Source organism: Canis lupus, chromosome 22 (assembly GCF_048164855.1).
Source record: "Canis lupus baileyi chromosome 22, mCanLup2.hap1, whole genome shotgun sequence".
Lineage (NCBI taxonomy): Eukaryota > Metazoa > Chordata > Mammalia > Carnivora > Canidae > Canis > Canis lupus.
This window is the reverse complement of record NC_132859.1, coordinates 24,528,773-24,550,323: the sequence shown is the minus strand read 5'-3', so window position 1 is coordinate 24,550,323 and position 21,551 is coordinate 24,528,773. Positions and strand designations below refer to the sequence as shown.

Below are 21,551 nucleotides of genomic sequence, written 5' to 3'. Positions count from 1 at the left end.
AAAGGTGGGGCCCTGGGATCTCTGGGTGGCTCAGTGATTTAGTGCCTGCCTTCCACCTGGGGCGTGAACCTGGAGTCCTGGTATCAAGTCCCACATCGGGCTCCCTACAGGGAGCCTGCTTCTCCCTCTGCCTGTGCCTCTGCCTTTCTCTGTATCTCTCATGAATAAATAAATAAAATCTTAAAAAAAAAAAAAAAAAAGGTGGGACCCTAATCCAATAGGACTAGTGTTCTTTTAAAGAGAGACACTAGACCACCCTCAATCTCCCTCATTTCTCTCTTTCTTTCTGTCTTGAGTGTACCCACCAAGAAAAGACTGTGTGGGGACATATGAGAGGTGGCTGTTTACAAGCCAGGAAGAGAGCCCTTACCAGAAACCAACTTTGCTGGCACCTTGATCTTGGACTTTCCAGCCTCCAGAACCATGAAAAAAAAAAAGATGTTTGTTGTTTCAGCCACTCAGTCTGTGGTATTTTGTTACAGCAGCCAGATCCCACTAAGATACGAAACAAATCATCATACACATTGTTATACAGGTAAATCAGTGCATTAATTCTCCAATGATGATGGAGAATTAGCATTTTTGTTAATTGTCTATGTGTTAATCTCTTTCACAAAAGTTGTTTCATTTTTTATCTTTAAATGAAAACTTTTTATGGTTTTGGCTCGATGCACTGGGAAATGGTAGTATCAGGTAAACAGCTGTGATAGAGGTTGGTTTGAGCCCAGGAGTTACGTTAAAGACCAGGAGTATACAGGAAGAAAAAGGTGATTGTCATTAATTGGAAGCACAGGCTCTATGTGTCATGGAGATCCTAACCACGTATCTGTTACTTCAACCACAGTTAATCCAGACCTAAAATAGCTCACTAGTTACAGAACTTTAAATAGAAAGGATGACAACATAAAAGTTGATTGGTCTTTTAGCTTGTTCATTTCATAAGTACATATATTAGGTACCTATTGTGCGTCAGGCATCCTGCTTGGAGATATAAAACAGCTATGGAGGTAGTCCTGTATAATGATTAAGAGTTGAAGTCACATAGAAATTGGTTGGAATTGTATGAGGGCCATTTACATGCTAGGGAATTCTGCTGAAGGCAGGCCAGGGTAATACTAAGGGAGAGTGGGTTATGTTAAATTAACCCAACAGATATTCTTGCTAAAACTGCACTAAGCGGGGGATCCCTGGGTGGCTCAGCGGTTTAGCACCTGCCTTTGGCCCAGGGCGCAATCCTGGAGTCCCCGGATTGAGTCCTGTGTCGGGCTCCTGGCAAGGAGCCTACTTCTCTGTCTGCCTGTGTCTCTGCCTCTCTCTCTGTCTGTGTCTCTCATGAATATAAAAAAAAAAAAAAAAAAAAAGACAAGACTCAGAGGAGCCGACTCCAGTTTGGTCAAGGAGACAGGAAATAATTTTATGAGAAGTGTTTCTTAGGAGAGACCCTTCTAGTACTAATCTTCCCACACCTCATCACAGGAGATGGGTACAGTGTGTGTCACTTACTTTATGGAAACACTTTATGGAGAAGTTGGTAGGCCTACACCTGAGAAAACAAGAGGGGATCGATGGCAGCAAGGTTGAGCACTGCATGTAGTAAAAACAAAAACAAAAACACCTTGTTCTTCTTTGGTGGCAGGTCAAAGGTATTTCATTCTAACAACCCAGGGTTCTTGTAAAAGGGATCCTGCCCAGAAGGACAGTTGGTGAGGTGAGGAACCCACAGTAAAGGTGCTGAGTTGTACTGAAGACAGATGGGCAGGGGGAAACAAAACAGGGATCCTGGGAGTTGCCACTGAAGAGCCTCCCAAGAATGCTTGAATAGGAGTGCACAGCTCATGATTGCATTGTGGAGAGACAAAGAGCAGTGGGTTAAATGAGAAGTCCTGGAAGATGCTTTGGCACTCAAGAGCCCTAAGGGGTTATGCTGACACACCAGGTAGCGACAGCAGTGACAGGTAGGGGGCCAGAATAGGAACAAGGAAGGAAACACTACAGCAGCTGGCCAGGATTTGCTTGCGACTATGTGAGAGGCACATCTGAAAGCTCCCAGAAATACTTGGGTGGCCGTTTGCAGCAGCAGTAAGTCCTGCTGGGCATGAACAGATGAAGCCATGAACCAGTGAAATTTGGGCTGTTATTGTTAGTATAACCAGTCTGGATCTAGAGGCCAACAAGATCTGGAAAAACTCAAGGTAGTTCATACCTAGCTGCTACACTACGTGTATAATCAGTCATTCATTCATTAAATAAAGATCTGTTGAGCAACTGTGAGGCACCTATGTAACAATGGACAAGACACAGTCATTGCTCTGAGGGAGGTTGGTGAGGAAGGAGCTACAGACAAGAAACAGGTACTCTTACAAAATTAAGTGGTAGGATCAAGTCATGTATGGAGCACAAAAGGAGTGTGAAGGAGCCCTGTCTTCATTCCTAGGCCATGGATCTCAAACTTTCATGTGCATTCAAATCACTTAGGGATCTTGTCAAAATGCAGATTATGATTTAAAAGATCCAGGATGAGGCCTGAGATTCTGCATTCCTAACAAGATCTCGGGACTTGTTGATGCTAATGCTGTTGCTCTGTGGACCACAGGAGAAGCAAGGCTCAAAAGAACATCTCAGTCTCAGATGCCTGGGTGGTTCAGTCTGTTAAGCGTCTGCTTTCAGCTCAGATCATGATCCCAGAGTCCCAGGATTGAGTCCCACATCTGGCTCCTTGCTCCTAGGAGAGTCTGACTCTCCCTCTGCCCATCCCCTGCTCATGCACTCTTGCTCTCTCTCAAATAAACAAAATCTTAAAAAAAAAAAAAAAAAAAAAAAGAATAACTAGCCAGTCTTGCAAAAAATAAATAAATGAATAATCCCATAAACCTCTGGTTTTGATACCTAAGGTTTAAGAATAAACACAAATTTACGTTCTGGTAATGATTACTCAGGTCATTGTACCTAATTATAATCTGAGTTGCACCAAAGTTAATGCTGTCTAGTGATCCAACTGATAGAAGACATATATCATGTCCATGTTGGATAATTACCTTTCATATTTAAAAAAATCAGGGATAATAGAGTGAAAGAAATGACTATCCACATCATCGTGATAAATAATTTCTCTACCCCAAACTGCATGCATGTTATCTTTCTTTTAGATAACATGAGCTGCCACCTCCATCAGACTCTCACCCCCTCATTCTCAATAGAGGTTTTCACAGGAGGTGGCAATGAAGACTGAGTTACCCTATATGCCGCTGGCCTGGGCCTTTCCACTAGAACTTCAGACAAGTATTTAAGCATTATCTGAGGCACCATGTTCTCAGGCCACTGAACTTCCACCCACACAATGGAGTCAGAGAAATGGGAAAGGAAGGTTGGATCACTTCTTGATCCCAAGAGCCATCCACCACCAAGGTAGCTTTGTCCAGTCACACATCTGCTTTCAATAACACCCTTACCTTTCAAACCAAGTATTACAAGGGAACACACCAATCTGCCCACCCACTCCCACCCTCCATTCTCCTCGTTAGCCAAAGCTCCTTTACTTAAGGGGTGGGGGGAGGAGGTATGTTCCTTATCGCAAAAACCATATTTTTATTTTTCATAGAGAATTGTAGGTAGCACAACTACCAATTTGAAAGTTCCCTCAGTGTTGAATCATTGCTCTCCATCCTTAGGAGAAAATACCTCAGTCTTTTCTTTCTGGGTTGGTGTTACTCCTCACAGAGAGAGCAAAGCATGGCTGCTATGGGGAGGGTGGAAGGAAAATCATGGTCCTGAGGAGAAGGTGATACAGCTCCAAAGACCTGCCTTCTGACCCACCAGGAAGAGTGAGCTTGCTGAGGATTTTTATGTTTTTATTAAAGGACCAGTTTGCAGTAAACTCAAGACTGTATGAAAGGCGACAGAGTTAGTGGAGGACCCTGCCCAAATTGCAGTTGATGAATAGATTATGCTTGGGGAGGGGTTTGTGGAAAATCTTGAAAATCGTGATCTTGGAGATTCTTGGCATGAGGGGCTAGCTGCCTGTTCCAAGAATCCTCCTTCCCCAGCTGCAGTGGAATAAGGTGTTAGTGGCAGAAGAGGGAGAGAGGGAGTATTGTGTACAGCTGGCTGTGGTTTCTGGCCCTGAGCTTAAAAACAGGGTTGTCTCCTTGAGGTAAGTTTACTTACAGTGCTGCTTCAGCTTGGTAAGAGGAACCGAGTGAGAATTTGAGAGCAATCTGATATCAAGACAAGAAGACAGACTCCCAAGAAGACAGACCTTGGAGGCAGGTCCATCTGAAGCTTGATAACTGCAGGTGCTCCCTTATGGAAGAGAGGCTACAAAACAGAGGAACTAAGGAAAAACTCCCAACTGCCGAGGAAGTGGATTTTAAAATGTGGACCTGATGGGAGCTCTCAAAGTGCTCCAGCAAACAGAGTATCCTGTCCTTCAAATTCCTCCTGACAAATTGCTCCATAGTTATGTCCCTTACCTGACAGCACCCAAACCGATGTCCCTGGACCACCAGCATCAGCATCACCCGAGAAACGGATACAAATGCAAAATCTCGGTCTTCAAACCTACTGAATCCGAAACTGTGAGGGTGGGGCCAGTAACCTGTGCTTTAACAAGCCCTTCAGGTGATGCTAATGCATGTTCAAGTTTGTTTTTAAACTATGCAGAAAAACGTTTTCTTCCTAAGTGGAGGACAAGTGTCCCAGGGGTGCAGAGTTACTGTAAAGTTTGAGAAATCATACTTGAATCCCAGAAATCAGGAGGCATAAATGTTGTAGAGCTCACAGGGCAATTAGAAACACCAAAATTGTTGAATTGTAGCTGTCATAGGAACACAGGGGGAGGTTTGAATGTGGATTTGGAGAAAGTAAAAAATCCGCCATATGCAGGTGTCAAGAAATTACTCCCTACATGGCGGGAGCAGCAAGAAAATGCCATCATATCAAGTAGCACAAAAGATTTCATCAGGCAAAAGGTGGAATGTTGGGGCTGTATTAACTTGCTCCAAGGAGCATTGGTTAATGCCTCCCTTTCCTCCTCTCCTGATTTCATTTAGAGCTGTCCTTGGGAGAGCAAGAAACTGAGCCAATATCCAGAGACCTAGTGGAATAAGAGTGATGTCTCAGTGGAATTCATAATAAAACATGGTTTCTGTTTTCTGGGCTAGCTGCTGCTCCATCATACTCACTGCTTGCCCTTCATTTTATCTCTGGGCTAGATTAATTCTCAGAGAATGGAGTCATTTTCCTGATAGAAACTCTCAGCACTGATTGAAAGGAGAAAGAGAAGGGGATTAGTGGGGTTTTTGTGTTTGTCCTAATGCACTTTAGAAACCTCCTTCAACTAAAAGGCATCCTGGAGACACACTTTTCTGGTTTCCTTTCCTGTTTCTCATACTGATTTGAACACTTGTGGTGTAAATAAACCCCATTCTTTTCTCTTTGTCTTTCCCCTTTCCTAACTAGGTGCCGGGCATGTATTAATGCAATACCTGCTGTGTGCAGTGCACAGTGCTAGACGGCCTCACGAGCCCACATTTTCATCCCGTCTTCTCCAACATTTGAAAAGAAGTAAATTGTAAAATAATCTTTTTCTTCATATCCATGTCACTATTTCTTCAGGCTTTAATTTTGCCCCTATGTGTTGCTCTCCAAGTGAAGAAATTGGGGTTCCTATACCTTAAGCTATTTGTGAAAAAGCAGGTAATTTTTAGAAACCAAAGAGAACACACAAACATCTTTTCATGGTGGGGTTGCAGCCTGGATCCAGGGCTTTACTGGGTTTGTGGTTTCTGTTGGTTCTTTTTCTTTTCTTTTTAAGATTTTATTTATTTATTCATGAGAGACAGAGAAAGAGAGGCAGAGACACAGGCAGAGGGAGAAGCAGGCTCCCCGTGGGGAGTCCAGTGCAGGACTCGATCCCAGGCCCTGGGATTACAACCTGAGCCAAAGGCAGGAGCCCAACCCCCTGAGCCACCCAGGTGTCCCTGTTGGTTATTTTTCCTATTAGATAGAGGACAAGGGCGTGGCAGTGAGTTATACAAATAATAGGTAATCACTTCCACTCCACATTGTGCTACTTTGCAGGGGTGGACAGCAGAATAAACCTCTTACCACTGGGCTGACCCACTGGGTTCTTTCCGTCCTTGTGGATGTACACTGTCTCTGGTCAGATGTGCACTGACCCGATCTCTGGTTAACTGCCGTTCACCAAGGCAACCGAGTCACAGTGGCAATTAAACCATCACTCCTCCAGGCTGAGATGGCAGACATGTCCACACTGTGGATACAATGGGACTGTGACTCTCCCGCATCATATCTGTATTAAACATTGAGCGAAATTAACCATTGCAGCCGATGTCAAACAGAAACTGAGATTACAGTAGTCTTCAAAGTGTGGGGAGCAGAAAATCTGTATCTACAAGCACAACCTCTTTCCAAGATCACTAGAATCCTTTCAGAAAGGAAACTTTACAAGGTGAATAATGAAGATTAGCCTCACTTACACAGAATCCAGGCCAGGGAGCTGTATGGTTTTGCATGAACATGTACCCAATCTCTAATCTAATAATCTTGGTCTATAAATTTCTAGCAGTCTATGTTTGTCTTTCTTTCTTTCTTTTTTAAAATATTTATTCATGAGAGACACACAGGGAGGGGCAGAGACATAAGCAGAGGGAGAAGCAGGCTCCCTGCGAAGACCCTGATGTGGGACTCGATCCCAGGACCCCAGGATCCCGATCTGAGCCAAGGGCAGATGCTCAACCACTGAGTCACCCAGGTGTCCCTATGTTTGTATTTCTTGTTAACAAGGCAACTCCACGCCTTTCCTTTGTTAGATTCATCTGTAAAGAGGCTCTCAGGAATCCATTTCGGGATGTGGGCTAAGGGGCTGTGCCGTGTACTGACTGGGAACTAAGACTCTGGAGACTGGTGCATCAGTCTACCTGGTTGGAGTCCCTTCTCCCCTGCTTTGTAGCTGTGTGACTTGGGCAAGTTGTTTACCCTCTTTAAGCCTCAGTTTCCCCGTAAGGTGCTGCTGTAGGGTTATATGAATAATGTCAAGAATTTAGCCCAGTGCCTGGCTGAAAGGCCCAGTACATATTAGATACAATTTATATTTATTGTCAGTTAAAGACCTAAGGGAGTTTTAGTTGTGTTTGTTTCACCAATTTTTGTTATGCTAAATCTAGCCAGGACAGTTTTCCATCTGGGTTTTCTTTTTCTCTCCCCACACCCATCCCTTCCCCATCTCTCTTTTCATTACTCTCCTCAAAGCAGGAGAAGGTGATCATGAAACAACCACTGGAAATGAAGTCTGCTCTGTGTTCATCCATTGGGAAAAGACTTTGATCACAGCCGAGCTGTGGGTGTTTGGCAGGCCGCCAGCTTCTGCCCATGAGAAGAGGCACCTCTGAAGCTTTAGATATTTTTAAAAAGCAAGGGAAAAGGGCGGCTCGTGGGTTCCTCAAGGGTGTATATAAATGGCATCTTTCCTCCTCCCAAAGCCTCAAGGGCCTCCCCCTTTTCCAGGGCGAGGGTGTCTGTTTCCATGCTCCTTGTTTTTCTTGGCTGTGAGCTGGCAGGGAGCACACAACCCTGTCCTTAGCATTCTGGTGGTTCCCAAGCCCAGTGCTGGTCTCTGGCCCTCATTAGAGTGGGCTGTCTCCAGCATACAGAGGAGACTGGAAGAGCCAGCCCGCCTTGCACCTACAGCAGGGGCAGGAGGGCAGGTCCTCCTCCTCCTGGGAGCCAGTCCCAGCAGCATTATGTAAATGACTTCTTGGAATTGCCAGCCTAGCTCTGGTGGGACTGGAAGATCACCTTGCAAGTGGGCGGGAGGCCAGCCTGACAGATGGCCTGGGCTGCTACAGCATGACCCACATTAGGCCCATCAAGTGTGTTCCCTGAAGGCTAGTGGCCCAGCCAGTAGGGGCAGGGCGGCTGTCCAGGGGGACAGCTCAGGCTTCCATGTGGGTTTCCAGCTTTGTTTCCCCCTCCTTCCCAACAGTGCTATCTCTGAAAGGGAAAAGACCAGCTCTCTCTTTCCACTTTAAAGCACATATCTGGGCCTCATGATTTTGGGTTGATCCCTTACCAAAGTGGCCAAATGTTTCCATCAAATGAACCAGCTACTAGGATGTTAAAAAGGATAACAAAATAGTAAAGCCTACTTGGAAACTTTGTTCAGAAACCCTGTGACTTCTAAAGAGCATTAAGAAAATATTGAACTTTCAAATTTTATGATTTCACATCCTCTAAGACCACAGACCTCTTAGCTGGTTCTCTTTTTCAAGCATGAATCCTTTTTATAATACTTAGGAAGTAAATGTATAACCTTTTTTCTTCCTTACATTCGGAATAAAGCCTGGGGAAATTTAACGTTTCTGGATTCAGCCTGTGGATTTGAGATAAGGATTCAAGGAGAGAAACCTTTTAACTCAGAACAGAATCTGTTTGCAGCTATTGTTCAATTAACGTAAAGTATCTGGTTCCTGGGCATGTTGCATAATGCATGACAGTGTAAACCAAACCTCTTAAGTGCTGACACTGAACTCCTTGATAACAGTGAAGAGTGAAGTAAATTGTTAATTTTTTAAGAAGTCCCCTAAAACAAAGCTTCTAAAGACTGAATGAATCAACACTTTTGAGCTGAGTCACAGCCAAGGGATGTCCCTGTGTGTGCTCATGCTGATAAAAAATCTAGAAGGAAACAGGAAAAAAAACCAAAACCCCACATGTCATGTCCTCTTTAAAAGCCAGAAAAGCTGTCAGAAGAATTAAGATTAAACCTCACGAGAGTCTGTGGGTGTGGAAAGTCACCAGCTAGCTAATATTAACATAGCTTGCAACAGAACGCTGTTGCTAGAAATAGGACAATCGCATCACTACCACTAAGCAATTTGCATTCTGTGGACCAGCCCCTAAATTCCTCCCGGCTCCTTCTGCCCTTTGAGCATTGCTTTTCTGGACGCTTTTAGATGGTCGGTGCTCGTACTTCGCTGTCTCGTTTCACCAAGAACCCTCCCCAAAAAAGGAAGCTGCAAGAACATTTGCTTTATTTGCAGGAAAGTGATCAAGCTACAAGCAAATCTTAGGCATCTGAGGAATTGTGAAGCTTCTAGACTTCATATGGTTGCTGACAGGGTGGGGCAGACAAGAACCTTCTTACTTTCCTCACCATGGATAATCTGTTGCCTCAGTCTAGATTCTCTTATTTCAAAAAATATCCTCTCCATGCAATTAGGAAATATCTATCGATGCTGAGAAACCAAAAAGCTGAAGAACAGGTATCATTTTGTTTATATTATCTTTAAGGCTAACTGGTGTTTGCTTTCGGGTGCTGCTTTTATGTGACTTAGTGATTCAATGTCTGCTAGTTTACATGTTTATAGGCACAGGTTGGCTCCTGCTTGGGGCTATTCGGATTTAGCAATCAGAGAAGCAAGGAAGCTTGTGAAGATTTATTTGAATTTGGAATATTATTTGAATCCTGACATTAAGCTCAAGGTTTGTAATAAAGCCATTCGCTTTTCCTTTTTCTGAATAGTTAGACTAAACTACTCTATTAGAGTTAAACTGTAGACTCCTTGACAGTTTTCTAGGGCTTCAAATACAAATTTTAAACCATTAATATCTTGACAAATAAAAGTATTAGACCCTAGAAATGCACTTGTCTTCTTGTGTGTATTTAAGGCTATGTTATTATCACCAGGATTTGCAAAACAAAAAAACATTGTGTAGACTAAATATGATATCCTCAAACAGATTGCTAACGAGCTATGACAATCATTCAGAAGTAATTAGTCACTGTCTTTATGGAGGTATATAGGGCACTGCAGTTTTCAATCTTTTTAGCCAATCAAAAGTTAGGGTTTCTAGTAGTAGACTCTCTAGCATGTGGGAATATAAACATTTAAAAAAATGGCTAAAATGTCTGATCACTTCTTGTTTAAAATCATACTTTCATTTTGTGTTTCGAAATTTATTTCATTCTATCCCTTACAATCGATGAGAAGGCATTCCTAAAAACCATGTTTCTGAATTGTACCAAATTGTAAGAAGAAATAGCTGTATCTGATCTATTTAAATCTGATGGCTCAGGACACCTGGGTGGCTCAGTGGTTGAGCGTGTGTCTTTGGTTCAGGGCATGATCCCAGGGTTCTGGAATAAAGTCCCACATCAGGCTCCCTGTGAGGAGCCTGCTTCTCCCTCTGCCTATGTCTCTGCCTCTCTGTATCTCATGAATAAATAAAATCTTTAAAATAAATAAATAAGTAAATCTGGTGGCTCATTTAGGAAAAAGTATGACCATGGTAAAAAACAAATGTATAGCACATGCAAAACCCAAAGAGTCCTAAATTGCTTGCATGTCATGCTTATAACTAGAACTGCAAAACTGCATGGGAGATATTAGTACTGTTCTGTATTTGAATGAGATGACCTACTTAATAAAACACTTCCAGGAAGTGAAAGCAAAGGTCAGCAGACAGAAAATCCTTTAATGACAAGCTTCCCAAAAAGTCAATGCTTAATTTGGGAGATGAAAATCATTACCACTGTTGAAGGGAAAACTGCTTTTATGCCATGCTTTAATGATTTTACAAGAGCTGGAAATTCAGGCTGTGCTTACTAAGGGGGTTGGGCTGGTTCAGTTTATCTCTTACTTAAGGCAAGGTGTCCTGATTACAAGAGAAATCTTTTGGTTTCCCCCTCTCAGCATGTGCTTGCTTTTGAAGTGGAAAGCCAGAGACCTGGGTGGTGGTACTCTGAGTTGTCTGCCACACTCACTAAGTCCACATCACAGGCTTCTTCAGGCCTCATTATAGGGGGAGGTTGGTGGGGTGGGTGGAGGGGTTGAGCAGTAGGGAGTGGCTTAAAGGATGGGCTGGAACTGGATGTGGATTATTTCCGTCCCCCCCCTTCTTGGTGTTTTAAATTTTTAGAGATGTGTCTATGGTGTTTATGCAGTTTATTTTTTTGTGTTTCAAAAATATTACAAAATGCATTCCGAAGAACATTGGAATATAACATGGATCCTCTGACTTGGACTGGGTGGGTGGTGCCCTCCCCATTGTGAACCATTTTGGGATGACCCGGCAATTATGGACATTGTGCCAGTTGTGAGTGTGTTTTTTTAACTTTCTATACAAATTAACGGAGAAATAAAGAAAAAGAACACATTCAATTCTTTTCTGAAACCAATTAACAGCTCTGCAGACAGACTGTCTCACAGAATTAGAGAAATTAGGTCAGAGTCAATCATGGCTAACCTTGGAAAGCTTGTTGGAAAGTTATAAAGAAGATGAACAATGTCTATGATTTTAGGACCCGCATATCTGTTGTGTCTAATGCTTAGTCAGTCCTGTAATATGGACTCTCAGTCTAAAGGTGAGGGAAGTAAGATCTCAAGAGCCCTTTCCCAAGGCCACTCACCTATTGAAGGAAGATAGGAATTTCTGTCTGCCTTTATTTATTTATTTTTAAAAAGATTTTATTTATTTATTCATGAGAGACAGACAGAGAGAGAGGCAGAGACAGAAGCATGCAGGAATTGATCCCAGGTCTCCAGGATCACGCCCTGGACTGAAGGTGGTGCTAAACCACTGAGCGACCCGGCTGCCCTGTCGGCCTGGCTTTAAACTTGAACCATTTTGAGGAGCCTGGCTGGCCCTGTCATTAGAGTATGCAACTCTTTTTTTTTTTTAATTTTTATTTATTTATGATAGTCACAGAGAGAGAGAGAGGCAGAGACACAGGCAGAGGGAGAAGCAGGCTCCATGCACCGGGAGCCCAACGTGGGATTCGATCCCGGGACTCTAGGATCGCGCCCTGGGCCAAAGGCAGGCGCCACACCGCTGGCCACCCAGGGATCCCTGAGTATGCAACTCTTGATCTCAGGATCATGAGTTCTACCCCCACATTGATAGTAGTGTTTATCTAAAAAAGGAGAAGAAAGGTTGACCCATTTTACCATGCTTATCTCCAAATGATCTATGCTAACATAATGATAGCAATGTAGCAAACTGCTAATCTTTCTCCTAGAGAGTATTTCTAACACTTCAGATGTTCATATACCACTGTCATAATTCTTACCATAAGCTCAGGGTGTGATTAACTTAATATTTTGCTATATTTGTATTTAAATCACGTATTTTTTTCTTTACTTTTTTGCTGCTTTTTATTATACACTACATTAATACACTGCATAACCTTCTAGAAGGGGTAGGTGAGCATTACTAAGTTATTTTTCACTAATTAGGAAAATGGTCTCTTATTCCATATTCTCCAAACCCTTAACATATAGTAACAACTCCGGAGACATGCCTATCTCTTTCCATCAAATTCCACTGATATGAAAAATGGGTAACACTCTTCCTCACCCCCATTAGCGAACCTGTAGATGTGATGTGTGCAGTGGCCATGTTGGGGATGAGCAAGCACACCGCCCTGATACCGATCCCCAGGCAGAAACTCTAACCACATGGCAAAGCAGTTGCCAAGCAAATCACTTACTTCTTTTTTCCCCTAGATTGATTTATTTATTTATTTATTTATTTATTTATTTATTTATTTATGATACAGAGAGAGGCAGAGACACAGGCAGAGGGAGAAGCAGGCTCCATGCAGGGAGCCCAACATGGGACTCGATCCCGGGTCTCCAGGGTCATGCCCTGGGCCTAAGGCGGCACTAAACTGCTGAGCCACCAGGGCTGCCCCAAATCACTTACTTCTTAAACTTCAGTTTGTTTAGAAAGAAAATTTTACGTAACTACTATAAATGGAAAACTACTGTCATTTACCATAAACAGAAGAGAAACATAAATATAATAAAAACATAATAATATTAAATTCTAGCTAGACACCGTTACCTGGGAAACCTCTGAGCCTGAAACATACTCTGTTAAGAAGGAGGATTAGCATCTTGATAACCAACTGAGACATTCTCTCTGGAACAGATGGAAGGGAATGAAAAGATAGCTTTCTCAATTCCAAGGAATTCATTGTTATTTAATGTAGTGTCTCCCTGCTTCCTAAAATCTTTCACCCCATCTAGCACCATTGGGTTCTCCCCATGTTGTGTACATCGACATGGAAAATACTATCACAGGCACACTATCTGCTTCTTCACCTCTGTGCCTTCAAAGACCCTCCTCACTGTAACCTAGAATTCTGTCCTTTACCTATAACTTGCCCACCTGGAGATTGCCTATATATCCTTCAAGACTCAGGTTATTATTATTATTATTATTTTTTCAGGTTAAATGACTTCTGTAAAAAAACTTTTCTCCAACTGGGCTAGGAAGAGTGAAGCACAGCCCTTCCTCTTCTAAGATATTCATTCTGTTTGTGTCTAACAGGGCCCCTTATTATATTACATGTAGTAAGCCATTTGCTTACATGTATACATATGTGAACCCATACATGTGTACCATGGGGGAGTATCTTGCTCTTTGTTGAAGCCTGGTATAGGCTGGTGTGGGAGTGACTCCTAACACAGGCAGATTGCCTATGGAGCATACTTCCTTTCTTGGCTCTACCTATGTCTGGCCTGGGCCTGGTAGGTTCCCATATATTCCACTGTTCCCATATATCCGGCATATCCTATTGTCAAGGCCATTGTTACACTCAGCTTGTCCACAAATGTTTTCTCATTTCAAGCTTCTCCTCAGGATTCTTCCCCCTTGCACTTGCTGTCATACCAACATGAAGGTTTGACCTGAGGGCTGGTTTGTTTGGGAGTTTTTGTTATTATTCTTACTGTGATATGTCAATCAGTGGATGGACGGGTTATTTATCAGATGGAGAACAAAGATCTCACCCTTTGCATTCCTAGACCCTATTATTTGGTATTTCACAAAGCCAAGTCCCTACCTAAGTAGAAGGTTAAGGTCATTAATTAGATGAAGGTGTGGAAGTTTGGGGAAATTAGACGATGAAACATTTCTGAACAGCATTATTCAAATAGTGGCGTGGTGGTGGTGGTGGTGGTGATTACGGGGACACATCCTGAGCCTAAACAAGCCCTCAGATGAGTATGGGCAGGTGCACTGAGGCTTTCATAAGAGTATATGGTTACAGTTCTTTTCTTTTGGTCTGATGCGAATAGCCAGGGTCTGGTTCAGATATAGATGTCTGAGCTTGTGGGAAATGAGTGAGACGTGCAGGCAATATTTTCTTGAGTACTGGAGCCCCATCAGCCTGCTCTGTGACTCAGGTGACCAAATGGGACACTGAGTGAGGAAGGGAGAATTTGCTCTACTTCTGGGCAGACTATAGACTTGGCTATAGCCCAGTGAGGCCTACAGAGAATTGAGTGCCCTATGAACCCCAGGGAATGCTGCTCTTAGGGAACATTGTTCTTTTTTTTCTTTTTAAAAAAGATTTTATTCATTTATTTGAGAGAGAGAGAAAGACCACATTGAGGTTGGGTAAGGGGAGAAGCAGACTCCCGGCTGAGCAGAGAGCTCAACTCAGGGCTTGATCCAAGGACACATGAGATCATGACTTGAACAGACACTTACCTGACTGAGCCACCCAGGTGCCCCAGCTGCTTTTAGGGGTTAATACTACTGGTATTGATATTATTCATGGGTGCCAGCAGCAAATGTTAAAAGATGACAGTTTGTGGAACAGATTTCTCTCTCTCCATTGGGGAGCTCCTCCATTCCCATGGCTTCAAACACCACCTATTTGCTGACAATTCCCAAATATTTATCCTCAGTGCACTTCAGCCTTGTATGTACAATTGCCTATATGACATCTCCATCTGGATGTCTTGTGAATGTTGCAAACTGAAGAAGAGAACTCACAAGCTCTGTCCTCAAACCTGCTGCTCCTGGGGTCTATCAATCAGCACAAAAGCTCAAACCAGAAACATCGCCATCGCCTCGGTACCTCCCTCTCTTTCTCTCTCACATGCCCTTTGCAATCTCTTAACAGGAGCAGTTGATTCTACTTCAAACATCCTCCATCTTCATTCACCAGCAACCCTGCTGTGTCATCCTTTCTTACTTGGACCATTGCAACAGCACTTGGATTTGTGCTCCCACATTCACTCTCATTACTCTACAATCCAAGTTCCTCATGGCAGTCAGAATTTTCTTCTTTAAGTGAAAATTTTGTTCACCCCAGTGCAGGGTACGTGATTGTTCTTGCTTGCTATTTTAGCCTCAGTGCCAAACACAAATAAGGCACATAGTAGGTGATACGTTTATAGAACTGGCTGAGGGAATGTGGAGGTTAGGAAGTTTTTTTTTTTTTTTTTTAAGTATTTTATTTATTTATTCATTAGAGACACAGAAAGAGAGGCAGAGATGCAGGCAGAGGGAGGAGAAGCAGGTTCCAGGCAAGGAGACCCATGTGGGACTCCATCCCGGAACTCTGGGATCAGGCCCTGAGCTGAAGGCAGATGCTCAATCACTGAGCCACCCAGGCGTCCCAGGTTGGGAAGTTCAGGAATGTGGAGGTTGGGAAGTTCAGGGGCTGGGATCCTGTTATGCAGGTGAGGGCAAGAGATGGTGAAGATGGGGTTATTTTTAGTTGACAGAGGCTGCTAAGATCTAGGGGGGAAATGTGCCATTTATTTTATGGATGTTGAAGTAGAGATTAAGAGGTTTGCCTGAGGTTCACCCAGCTCTCTTGGATCAGTGCTGGGGTTGGATTTTGCCTGTTTGAGTCCAGGTTCAGTGCTCTTTCCAGTGTGTACTGTGAGTCTTAGCAGGGATGTAGAAAGGGGCAATACGACTACCAAAGAGAAAAGTGTCCTGTAGGCTGAGTCCAGAGGGCAGGTTAATGCCTGAAGACCAACTTGTCAATGATAGAGAAACCACCCTGATAAAAGACTAAGTGACAGAGGAGTCTACTGGTTTGAGCTCTTGTCCCTCAATTTATACCACCCTGTGCTAGCCTCGTGGACTTGAATATCTTCTATGTATTCCACATATGAGGAGTCATAAAATACAGGATGGTTAATTAACAGACAAGAATTGGGGATGATCTGTGCTGATGCTGCTTTGCTCTATTGAATAGAAAGACTTCTTTCTGATCAAGAGATATCATCTATGAACTGACCTGAAATGTCTTGCTTATTTAACAGTGAATCTGCTTAAAATAAGGAGAGTGGCCTTTGGGGCCAGGGATATGTACAAATATATATATACATACATATATATATATATGTATGTATATATATATATGAATTAGAATCTTAAAAATATAGTATCATCTTCCAACAAAATTAATCTAATATTTTTTACTATTTCTATATTTTTGTTATCTGAAATTATAATCATGTTATTATTGATGTCCTCATATAAATATGGACAAAAAATGTTGACCTGGATGGGACTGAATGCCAAGCTTAAAAGAGCTCTGCTTGGTCATCTTATTTAATGGAATTCCTTAATTCCTTCAATTATTGAACAATTTCTCTCATACATACTGTATGTAGAACATATTTATAAGTGATAAAAATGTAAAAATGAACTAGGTGCCCTCTCTGTGAAGCTTATTAGTCTCGATGAGTAGAAGGAGCTGGTACTCAAATGTTTATAAAGTGATCCAAGAACCACACACTGCAGTCACAGCAGGTATATCTGCATCAAGACCTGCTCTGATTAATCTGCTTAAAATGAGAAGCATTGTCTTTGAGGACCAGGGGGACATGTACAGTAGCTATATTGTAATTAAGGATTAAAACCAAAATATTATTGGAGGTTGTTTGAAAGTTTCTCTTCAATGGCTTAAGAAAAGGTTTCTAGTTCAAACAGGGTCACTGGATTTTTATTTCTTGCTGGGTTACTTAATGAATAGTAGGGTTGTTAAATATTTGGATGTAATTTGAACATTAGAACATTTGCTCTTTTTTTTTTTAAAGATTTGATTTATTTATTCATGAGAATACACAAAGATGAGAGAGAGAGAGGTAGAGACACAGGCAGAGGGAGAAGCAGGCTCCATGCAGGGAGCCCAACGTGGGACTTGATCCCAGGTCTCCAGGATCATGCCCTGGGCTGAAGGCAGCGCTAAACCACTGAGCCAACTGGGCTGCCCAGAACATTTGCTCTTTATTTTGGCTCTCATACCTGCTCTGAATAACAATATAACAATTAAGGACTCCCTTCATACCCCCAAAAAAATCTACGTTGAGATTTGAAATGTTATGTAAAAGTTTTGAGTGGCTGATGCAGGCTCTAGGAGAAATAATATAATTTTCAGTACAGCTTGGTTTAAGAACTGTTCAGAGGCTTTAGCTCCTTAAAGTGAGTTGGTTTTATCCTGAGAGTATACCAAAGTTATCTATTTCTTAAAGCCTCTTTTAAAAAAGTCATGAAACACTTGATAGTTCAAATGACATCTCGGGGAAATTAAAGACATTTGGCCCATGTCCTTGTGCTTGGGTAGGAAAAAAAGCTTTTATCCTTCAGAACCAAGAGGAAAAGATTATCTGGTAGAGTGTAAGATAGAGGGCAGAGACTGCACCCTGCTCCTGGAATTCGTGTGATTATATATAGGTAACACTGGTAGTTAAATTGCTATAATAACATGAAGCTAACCTTAATATTTCTATTGACTATGATATTAAAAGGTGAACCATTTTATCAGGGTAATAATAACAGTCTCCTCTATTTGCAGGGAGAAATTACAAAGAAAAAAAGGAGCTATTTATTTACTTAAAAAAGCCTCCAGTAGTTTTCTCCATGTCTTTGTCCATTCAGGCTGCTATAACAAAATCTCATAGACTGAGTGACTTATAAACCACAGAAATTTTTTCTCACAGTTCTGGAGGCTGAAAGTCTGAGATCGAGGGGTTGGCAGGTTCAATGCCTGGTGAGAGCCCCCTTCCTGGTTGCAGATTGCTGACTTCTCAGTTCCATCCTCATGCGGCAGAAGGAGACAAGGGAACTAACTCTTTAGGGTCTCATTTTCAAGGGCATGAATCCCATTCATGAGGGCTCCATCCTCATGACCTAATCACATCCCAAAGACCCCCTCCTAATATCATCACACTGGGGCATAGGAAGTCAACATATGAATTTGGTGGCAGGGGGGGGGGGGGACAGAAACATTCAGTCTGCAGCACTCCATAACCTGCAAGATGCCTGAGAATTGTAACTGATGGCTTGCATGAAGACGAATGGCTTTCTAGTCATTAGCATTCACTCTCTTATTCTTCTCCTCCCCAAAACTTGTCTTCTCTGCCTGAGCAAATGGCACCACCACCATCCATCTATCATTCAGGCAGAGACCTAGGAGTCATCTTTGGCATTTTCAGCTCCCTCAGTCAATACCTAATTTATTGCCAAGTCCTTTCAATTCTATCCCTAAACATCCTTCGAATCAATCTGTCGTCTTCTCTCTCACCATCTTAGCCCAGAGGCCATCATGACCTCTTGTCTGAAATGCTGTAACAGCCTTCTTCTTGGTCTTCCTCTAACCACTGCTGTCCTGTCTAAGCAGTTCTTCCAACTACAGTCAGAGAGGTCTCCTGGAGACACAAACCTGACAGGAAATTCCCCAGCCCCACGCTTACAGTCTTTCATTGGCTTCTACTTGCTTGTAGGATAAAGACAAAGTTGCCCAACATGGAGGGACTGATGTGGTCTGGCCCTGATCCTCTCCTGCTGCATGCTTATCTTGCCTCCCTTTGCTCTCTGCACCCCATCTACAGTATCCTTCTTCTACTTCTCCCTGTTCCCCTGCCACTCCCAGCCAGGGTCTTTGTTCCAATTGTGCCCTTCACTGTCCTCCCTTAGTTAGTATTTACTCTTCTTTCAGATCTTAACTCAATCTTAAGTCCCTTAGGGCAATCTTTTCTGACTTTCCCACCTTGGTCCTGGGGGGCTGTTTGATCCCCCGTATGTCCTGGATGACTAGCAAAGTCCCTGTTAGATGGAAGGCACTGTGAATATAAGCCTGTGGAATTGGTTCATGGGATGGGGTCATGGTCAGTAGTGGCGAAGGGATTAGGAGGATGATAAATGTTATCCTGACACAGAAGTGCTTGAAGGAATCTTGGATGTTAGCTTTTGAGAGGAAGAAATTTAAGACATAGTTGGTTTTTGTATGTATTTGTTTCTTATGTGTTTCACTAGACCCATAGGATTAATTTGTAGAAGAAAGTGGAGGTGCATTTGAGATGTTCCAGAGGAAACAGCCAAACTAATGGAAAAATTTTTCAGAGAAAGGTTGTGATACAATCCTAAGGATGAACTTTCTAAAAAATGAAAGGTAGAGGAATGGGCCACCTTTTGCAGAAGGCATCTCCTTGGGGGATATTGTAGTGATGCTTTCTACATCAGGAAAGAAAAGATTAAGTATCTTATCAGATCTCTTCCAGTCCCAAGATTCTAGTGCAACGAGCAATAGAAAGGTGGACAATTCAGATACCTAAGGAACAAAGAGAGGGTACAGGTATATCAGTTAAAATTCACTTGTTTTATTTGGTTAATGGTAAATACTCCACAATCTGTGCATGTTTCTCTGGAATCTGAGGCCAAAGAAGACAGAATCAAATGTCTTTGGAAATTCAGGTAGCATGTAATCCTCTTTCAAAGAAAGGAACTATGACTACACCTAGAAAAACACCTCTGGTGAAAAGCTTATGCACCAGAGACTAGATTTTCTGAACCTGAGTGACCAATGAAGTGCTTGTACCCATCGTTTTATGGGTTTTAAAACCCCTTCCAGCATAAGGATAAATAACTAAGTATACTTTGAAGTTGCTGATGAATAGGAGCACTGAGAGATTTCAGGTTATTGTGTTGCATTTTAACCACTGTTTTGTTTTGTTTTGTTTTGTTTTCCTTTTCCTTAATATCAAGCCCCTTTTATCTTCCACTCCCTTTTCCTGAATTTAAGACTGACAAGTTCATGCTTATTATGGTCCCTTCTAAGGGTGTTCCCTCCTTTGTGTCCATATTATCATAGGTCATCTATCACTTTTATAAAATGTTAGACATGTCTGCGAGATACCTGGACCCTGTGTTGACTTTTGAGCTATTTCTAATCCTGTTATCTGTTCCCACACTTTCCTAATCTACTGTAAAGATGCCCCTGAAACACAGGACCCAGTAAATGGATAAACACCAAACCTTTGTCTTTGAAATATGCACATTAACTCAAAGTAAAACCCTTTTCTGTGCACTACAATGTAGCTTTTTATGCACATTCCTAGATTTGCCATCCTATTCTACTTCTCAGTTTGTCTGCAACATTTTATTTGCTAACTTTTGTTCAGAATGGAAGACGACGTATTTTCTCACCTCGTACGACAGTTCCATGCTTTAACAGAAAAAGAAATGAACTTCCCACGTATGTTGTACTGTTTGTAATTTGCTGTGAAGAGAGCATAAAAAAAATGCTAGAATTAGTTATTTCCTGCTCATCCTAAAGGCAGCATATTAGTAAGGCTATTTGAAGATGTTCAACTTTGATTATGTACTCAAGAATAAGGAATTTTACATTATTATTAAGTGCCTAATATGTGCCAGGAACTTGGCAAGTTTCTTTACATACATTGTCATTTAATATTCATAGTAACTTTACAAAATCAATGGTATTATCCCTTAACCTTATGGATGAGAGAACTGAGGTTTAAGGAAGTGAGATAACTTGGAACATACTCATAAGTGAGAGCAGTTAAAAGATTTTAGCTCCCGGTTTGCTTGTCTGTCTGACGCTAGATCCTGATTCACTACCTCATAGTGAGATACTTCCCCCAGATGGGTCCCTTTCTCCTCTTCCTTCCCTCACTCTTCCCTCTCTTCCTTCTTTCTTTGATATTAGATTTTATTTCATTTACTGAGGATATAGAGGTTAAAAATAAAACCATTGTAACTATTCTGCAGGGAAGACAACTTAAATCCTCTTAGGTAGAGATCCATGTTTTTGAGAGGTATTAAAAAACAAAATTCAACTGAGTAAATTTTAAAGACTTTGTTGGCTTTATTCATTAATTCATGAATTGGGCAATATCCCATCTAGCAGATAAAAGCTCTGCAGAGCTGTACAAAATTAAAAAGCAGAGGAACTTATGCTGGTAAAAAGTGGATTGGTTGTGACAAGATCATCTTGGTTTAGGGGACAGTAGGGGTCTATCAGGCATATTACCTACCTCATAAGTGCTGACCAGATGATTCCAGATTGGCTGATTTAATATTCTATTCCTGGGAGATGCTGAAAGTGTAATTAAGTTGGCTATTAAGTCTCAGTTTGATGGGAAGCCTCGGTGGCTCAGTGGTTTAGCGTTGCCTTCAGCCCAGGGCGTGATCCTGGAAACCTGGGATTGAGTCCCACATCAGGCATCCTGCATGGAGCCTGCTTCTCCCTTTGCCTCTCTCTGTCTCTCTCTGTGTCTCTCATGGATAAATAAACAAAATATTAAAAAAAAAAAAAAAGGTTTCAGTTTGGTGACATGGGCTTAGCATAAGTGATCCCATTTGGGTACTGTTGTCTCTTTCTTAATGATTCCCCACCTTCGACAAGACTTTCAACCTAACTAGAGATGTGATCCAAACAAAAGGCATTAGTGCCACTCCTACTTACTTTTCTGAGG

At 42.1% G+C, this 21,551-nt stretch overlaps 1 protein-coding gene across 1 annotated transcript in view; it reads right to left on the bottom strand.

Annotated features, from left to right (window-relative positions):
* Positions 1–21,551, bottom strand: part of LOC140614379 (uncharacterized) — a 46,454-nt gene that overhangs the window by 6,005 nt on the left and 18,898 nt on the right. Inside the window, exons 4-5 of the mRNA XM_072793636.1 lie at positions 21,111–21,172; positions 20,260–20,332 (exon numbers count right to left, since the gene is read on the bottom strand). Coding sequence (XP_072649737.1) covers positions 20,260–20,332; positions 21,111–21,172 — 135 coding nt within the window. The remainder of the gene's footprint in view (positions 1–20,259; positions 20,333–21,110; positions 21,173–21,551) is intronic.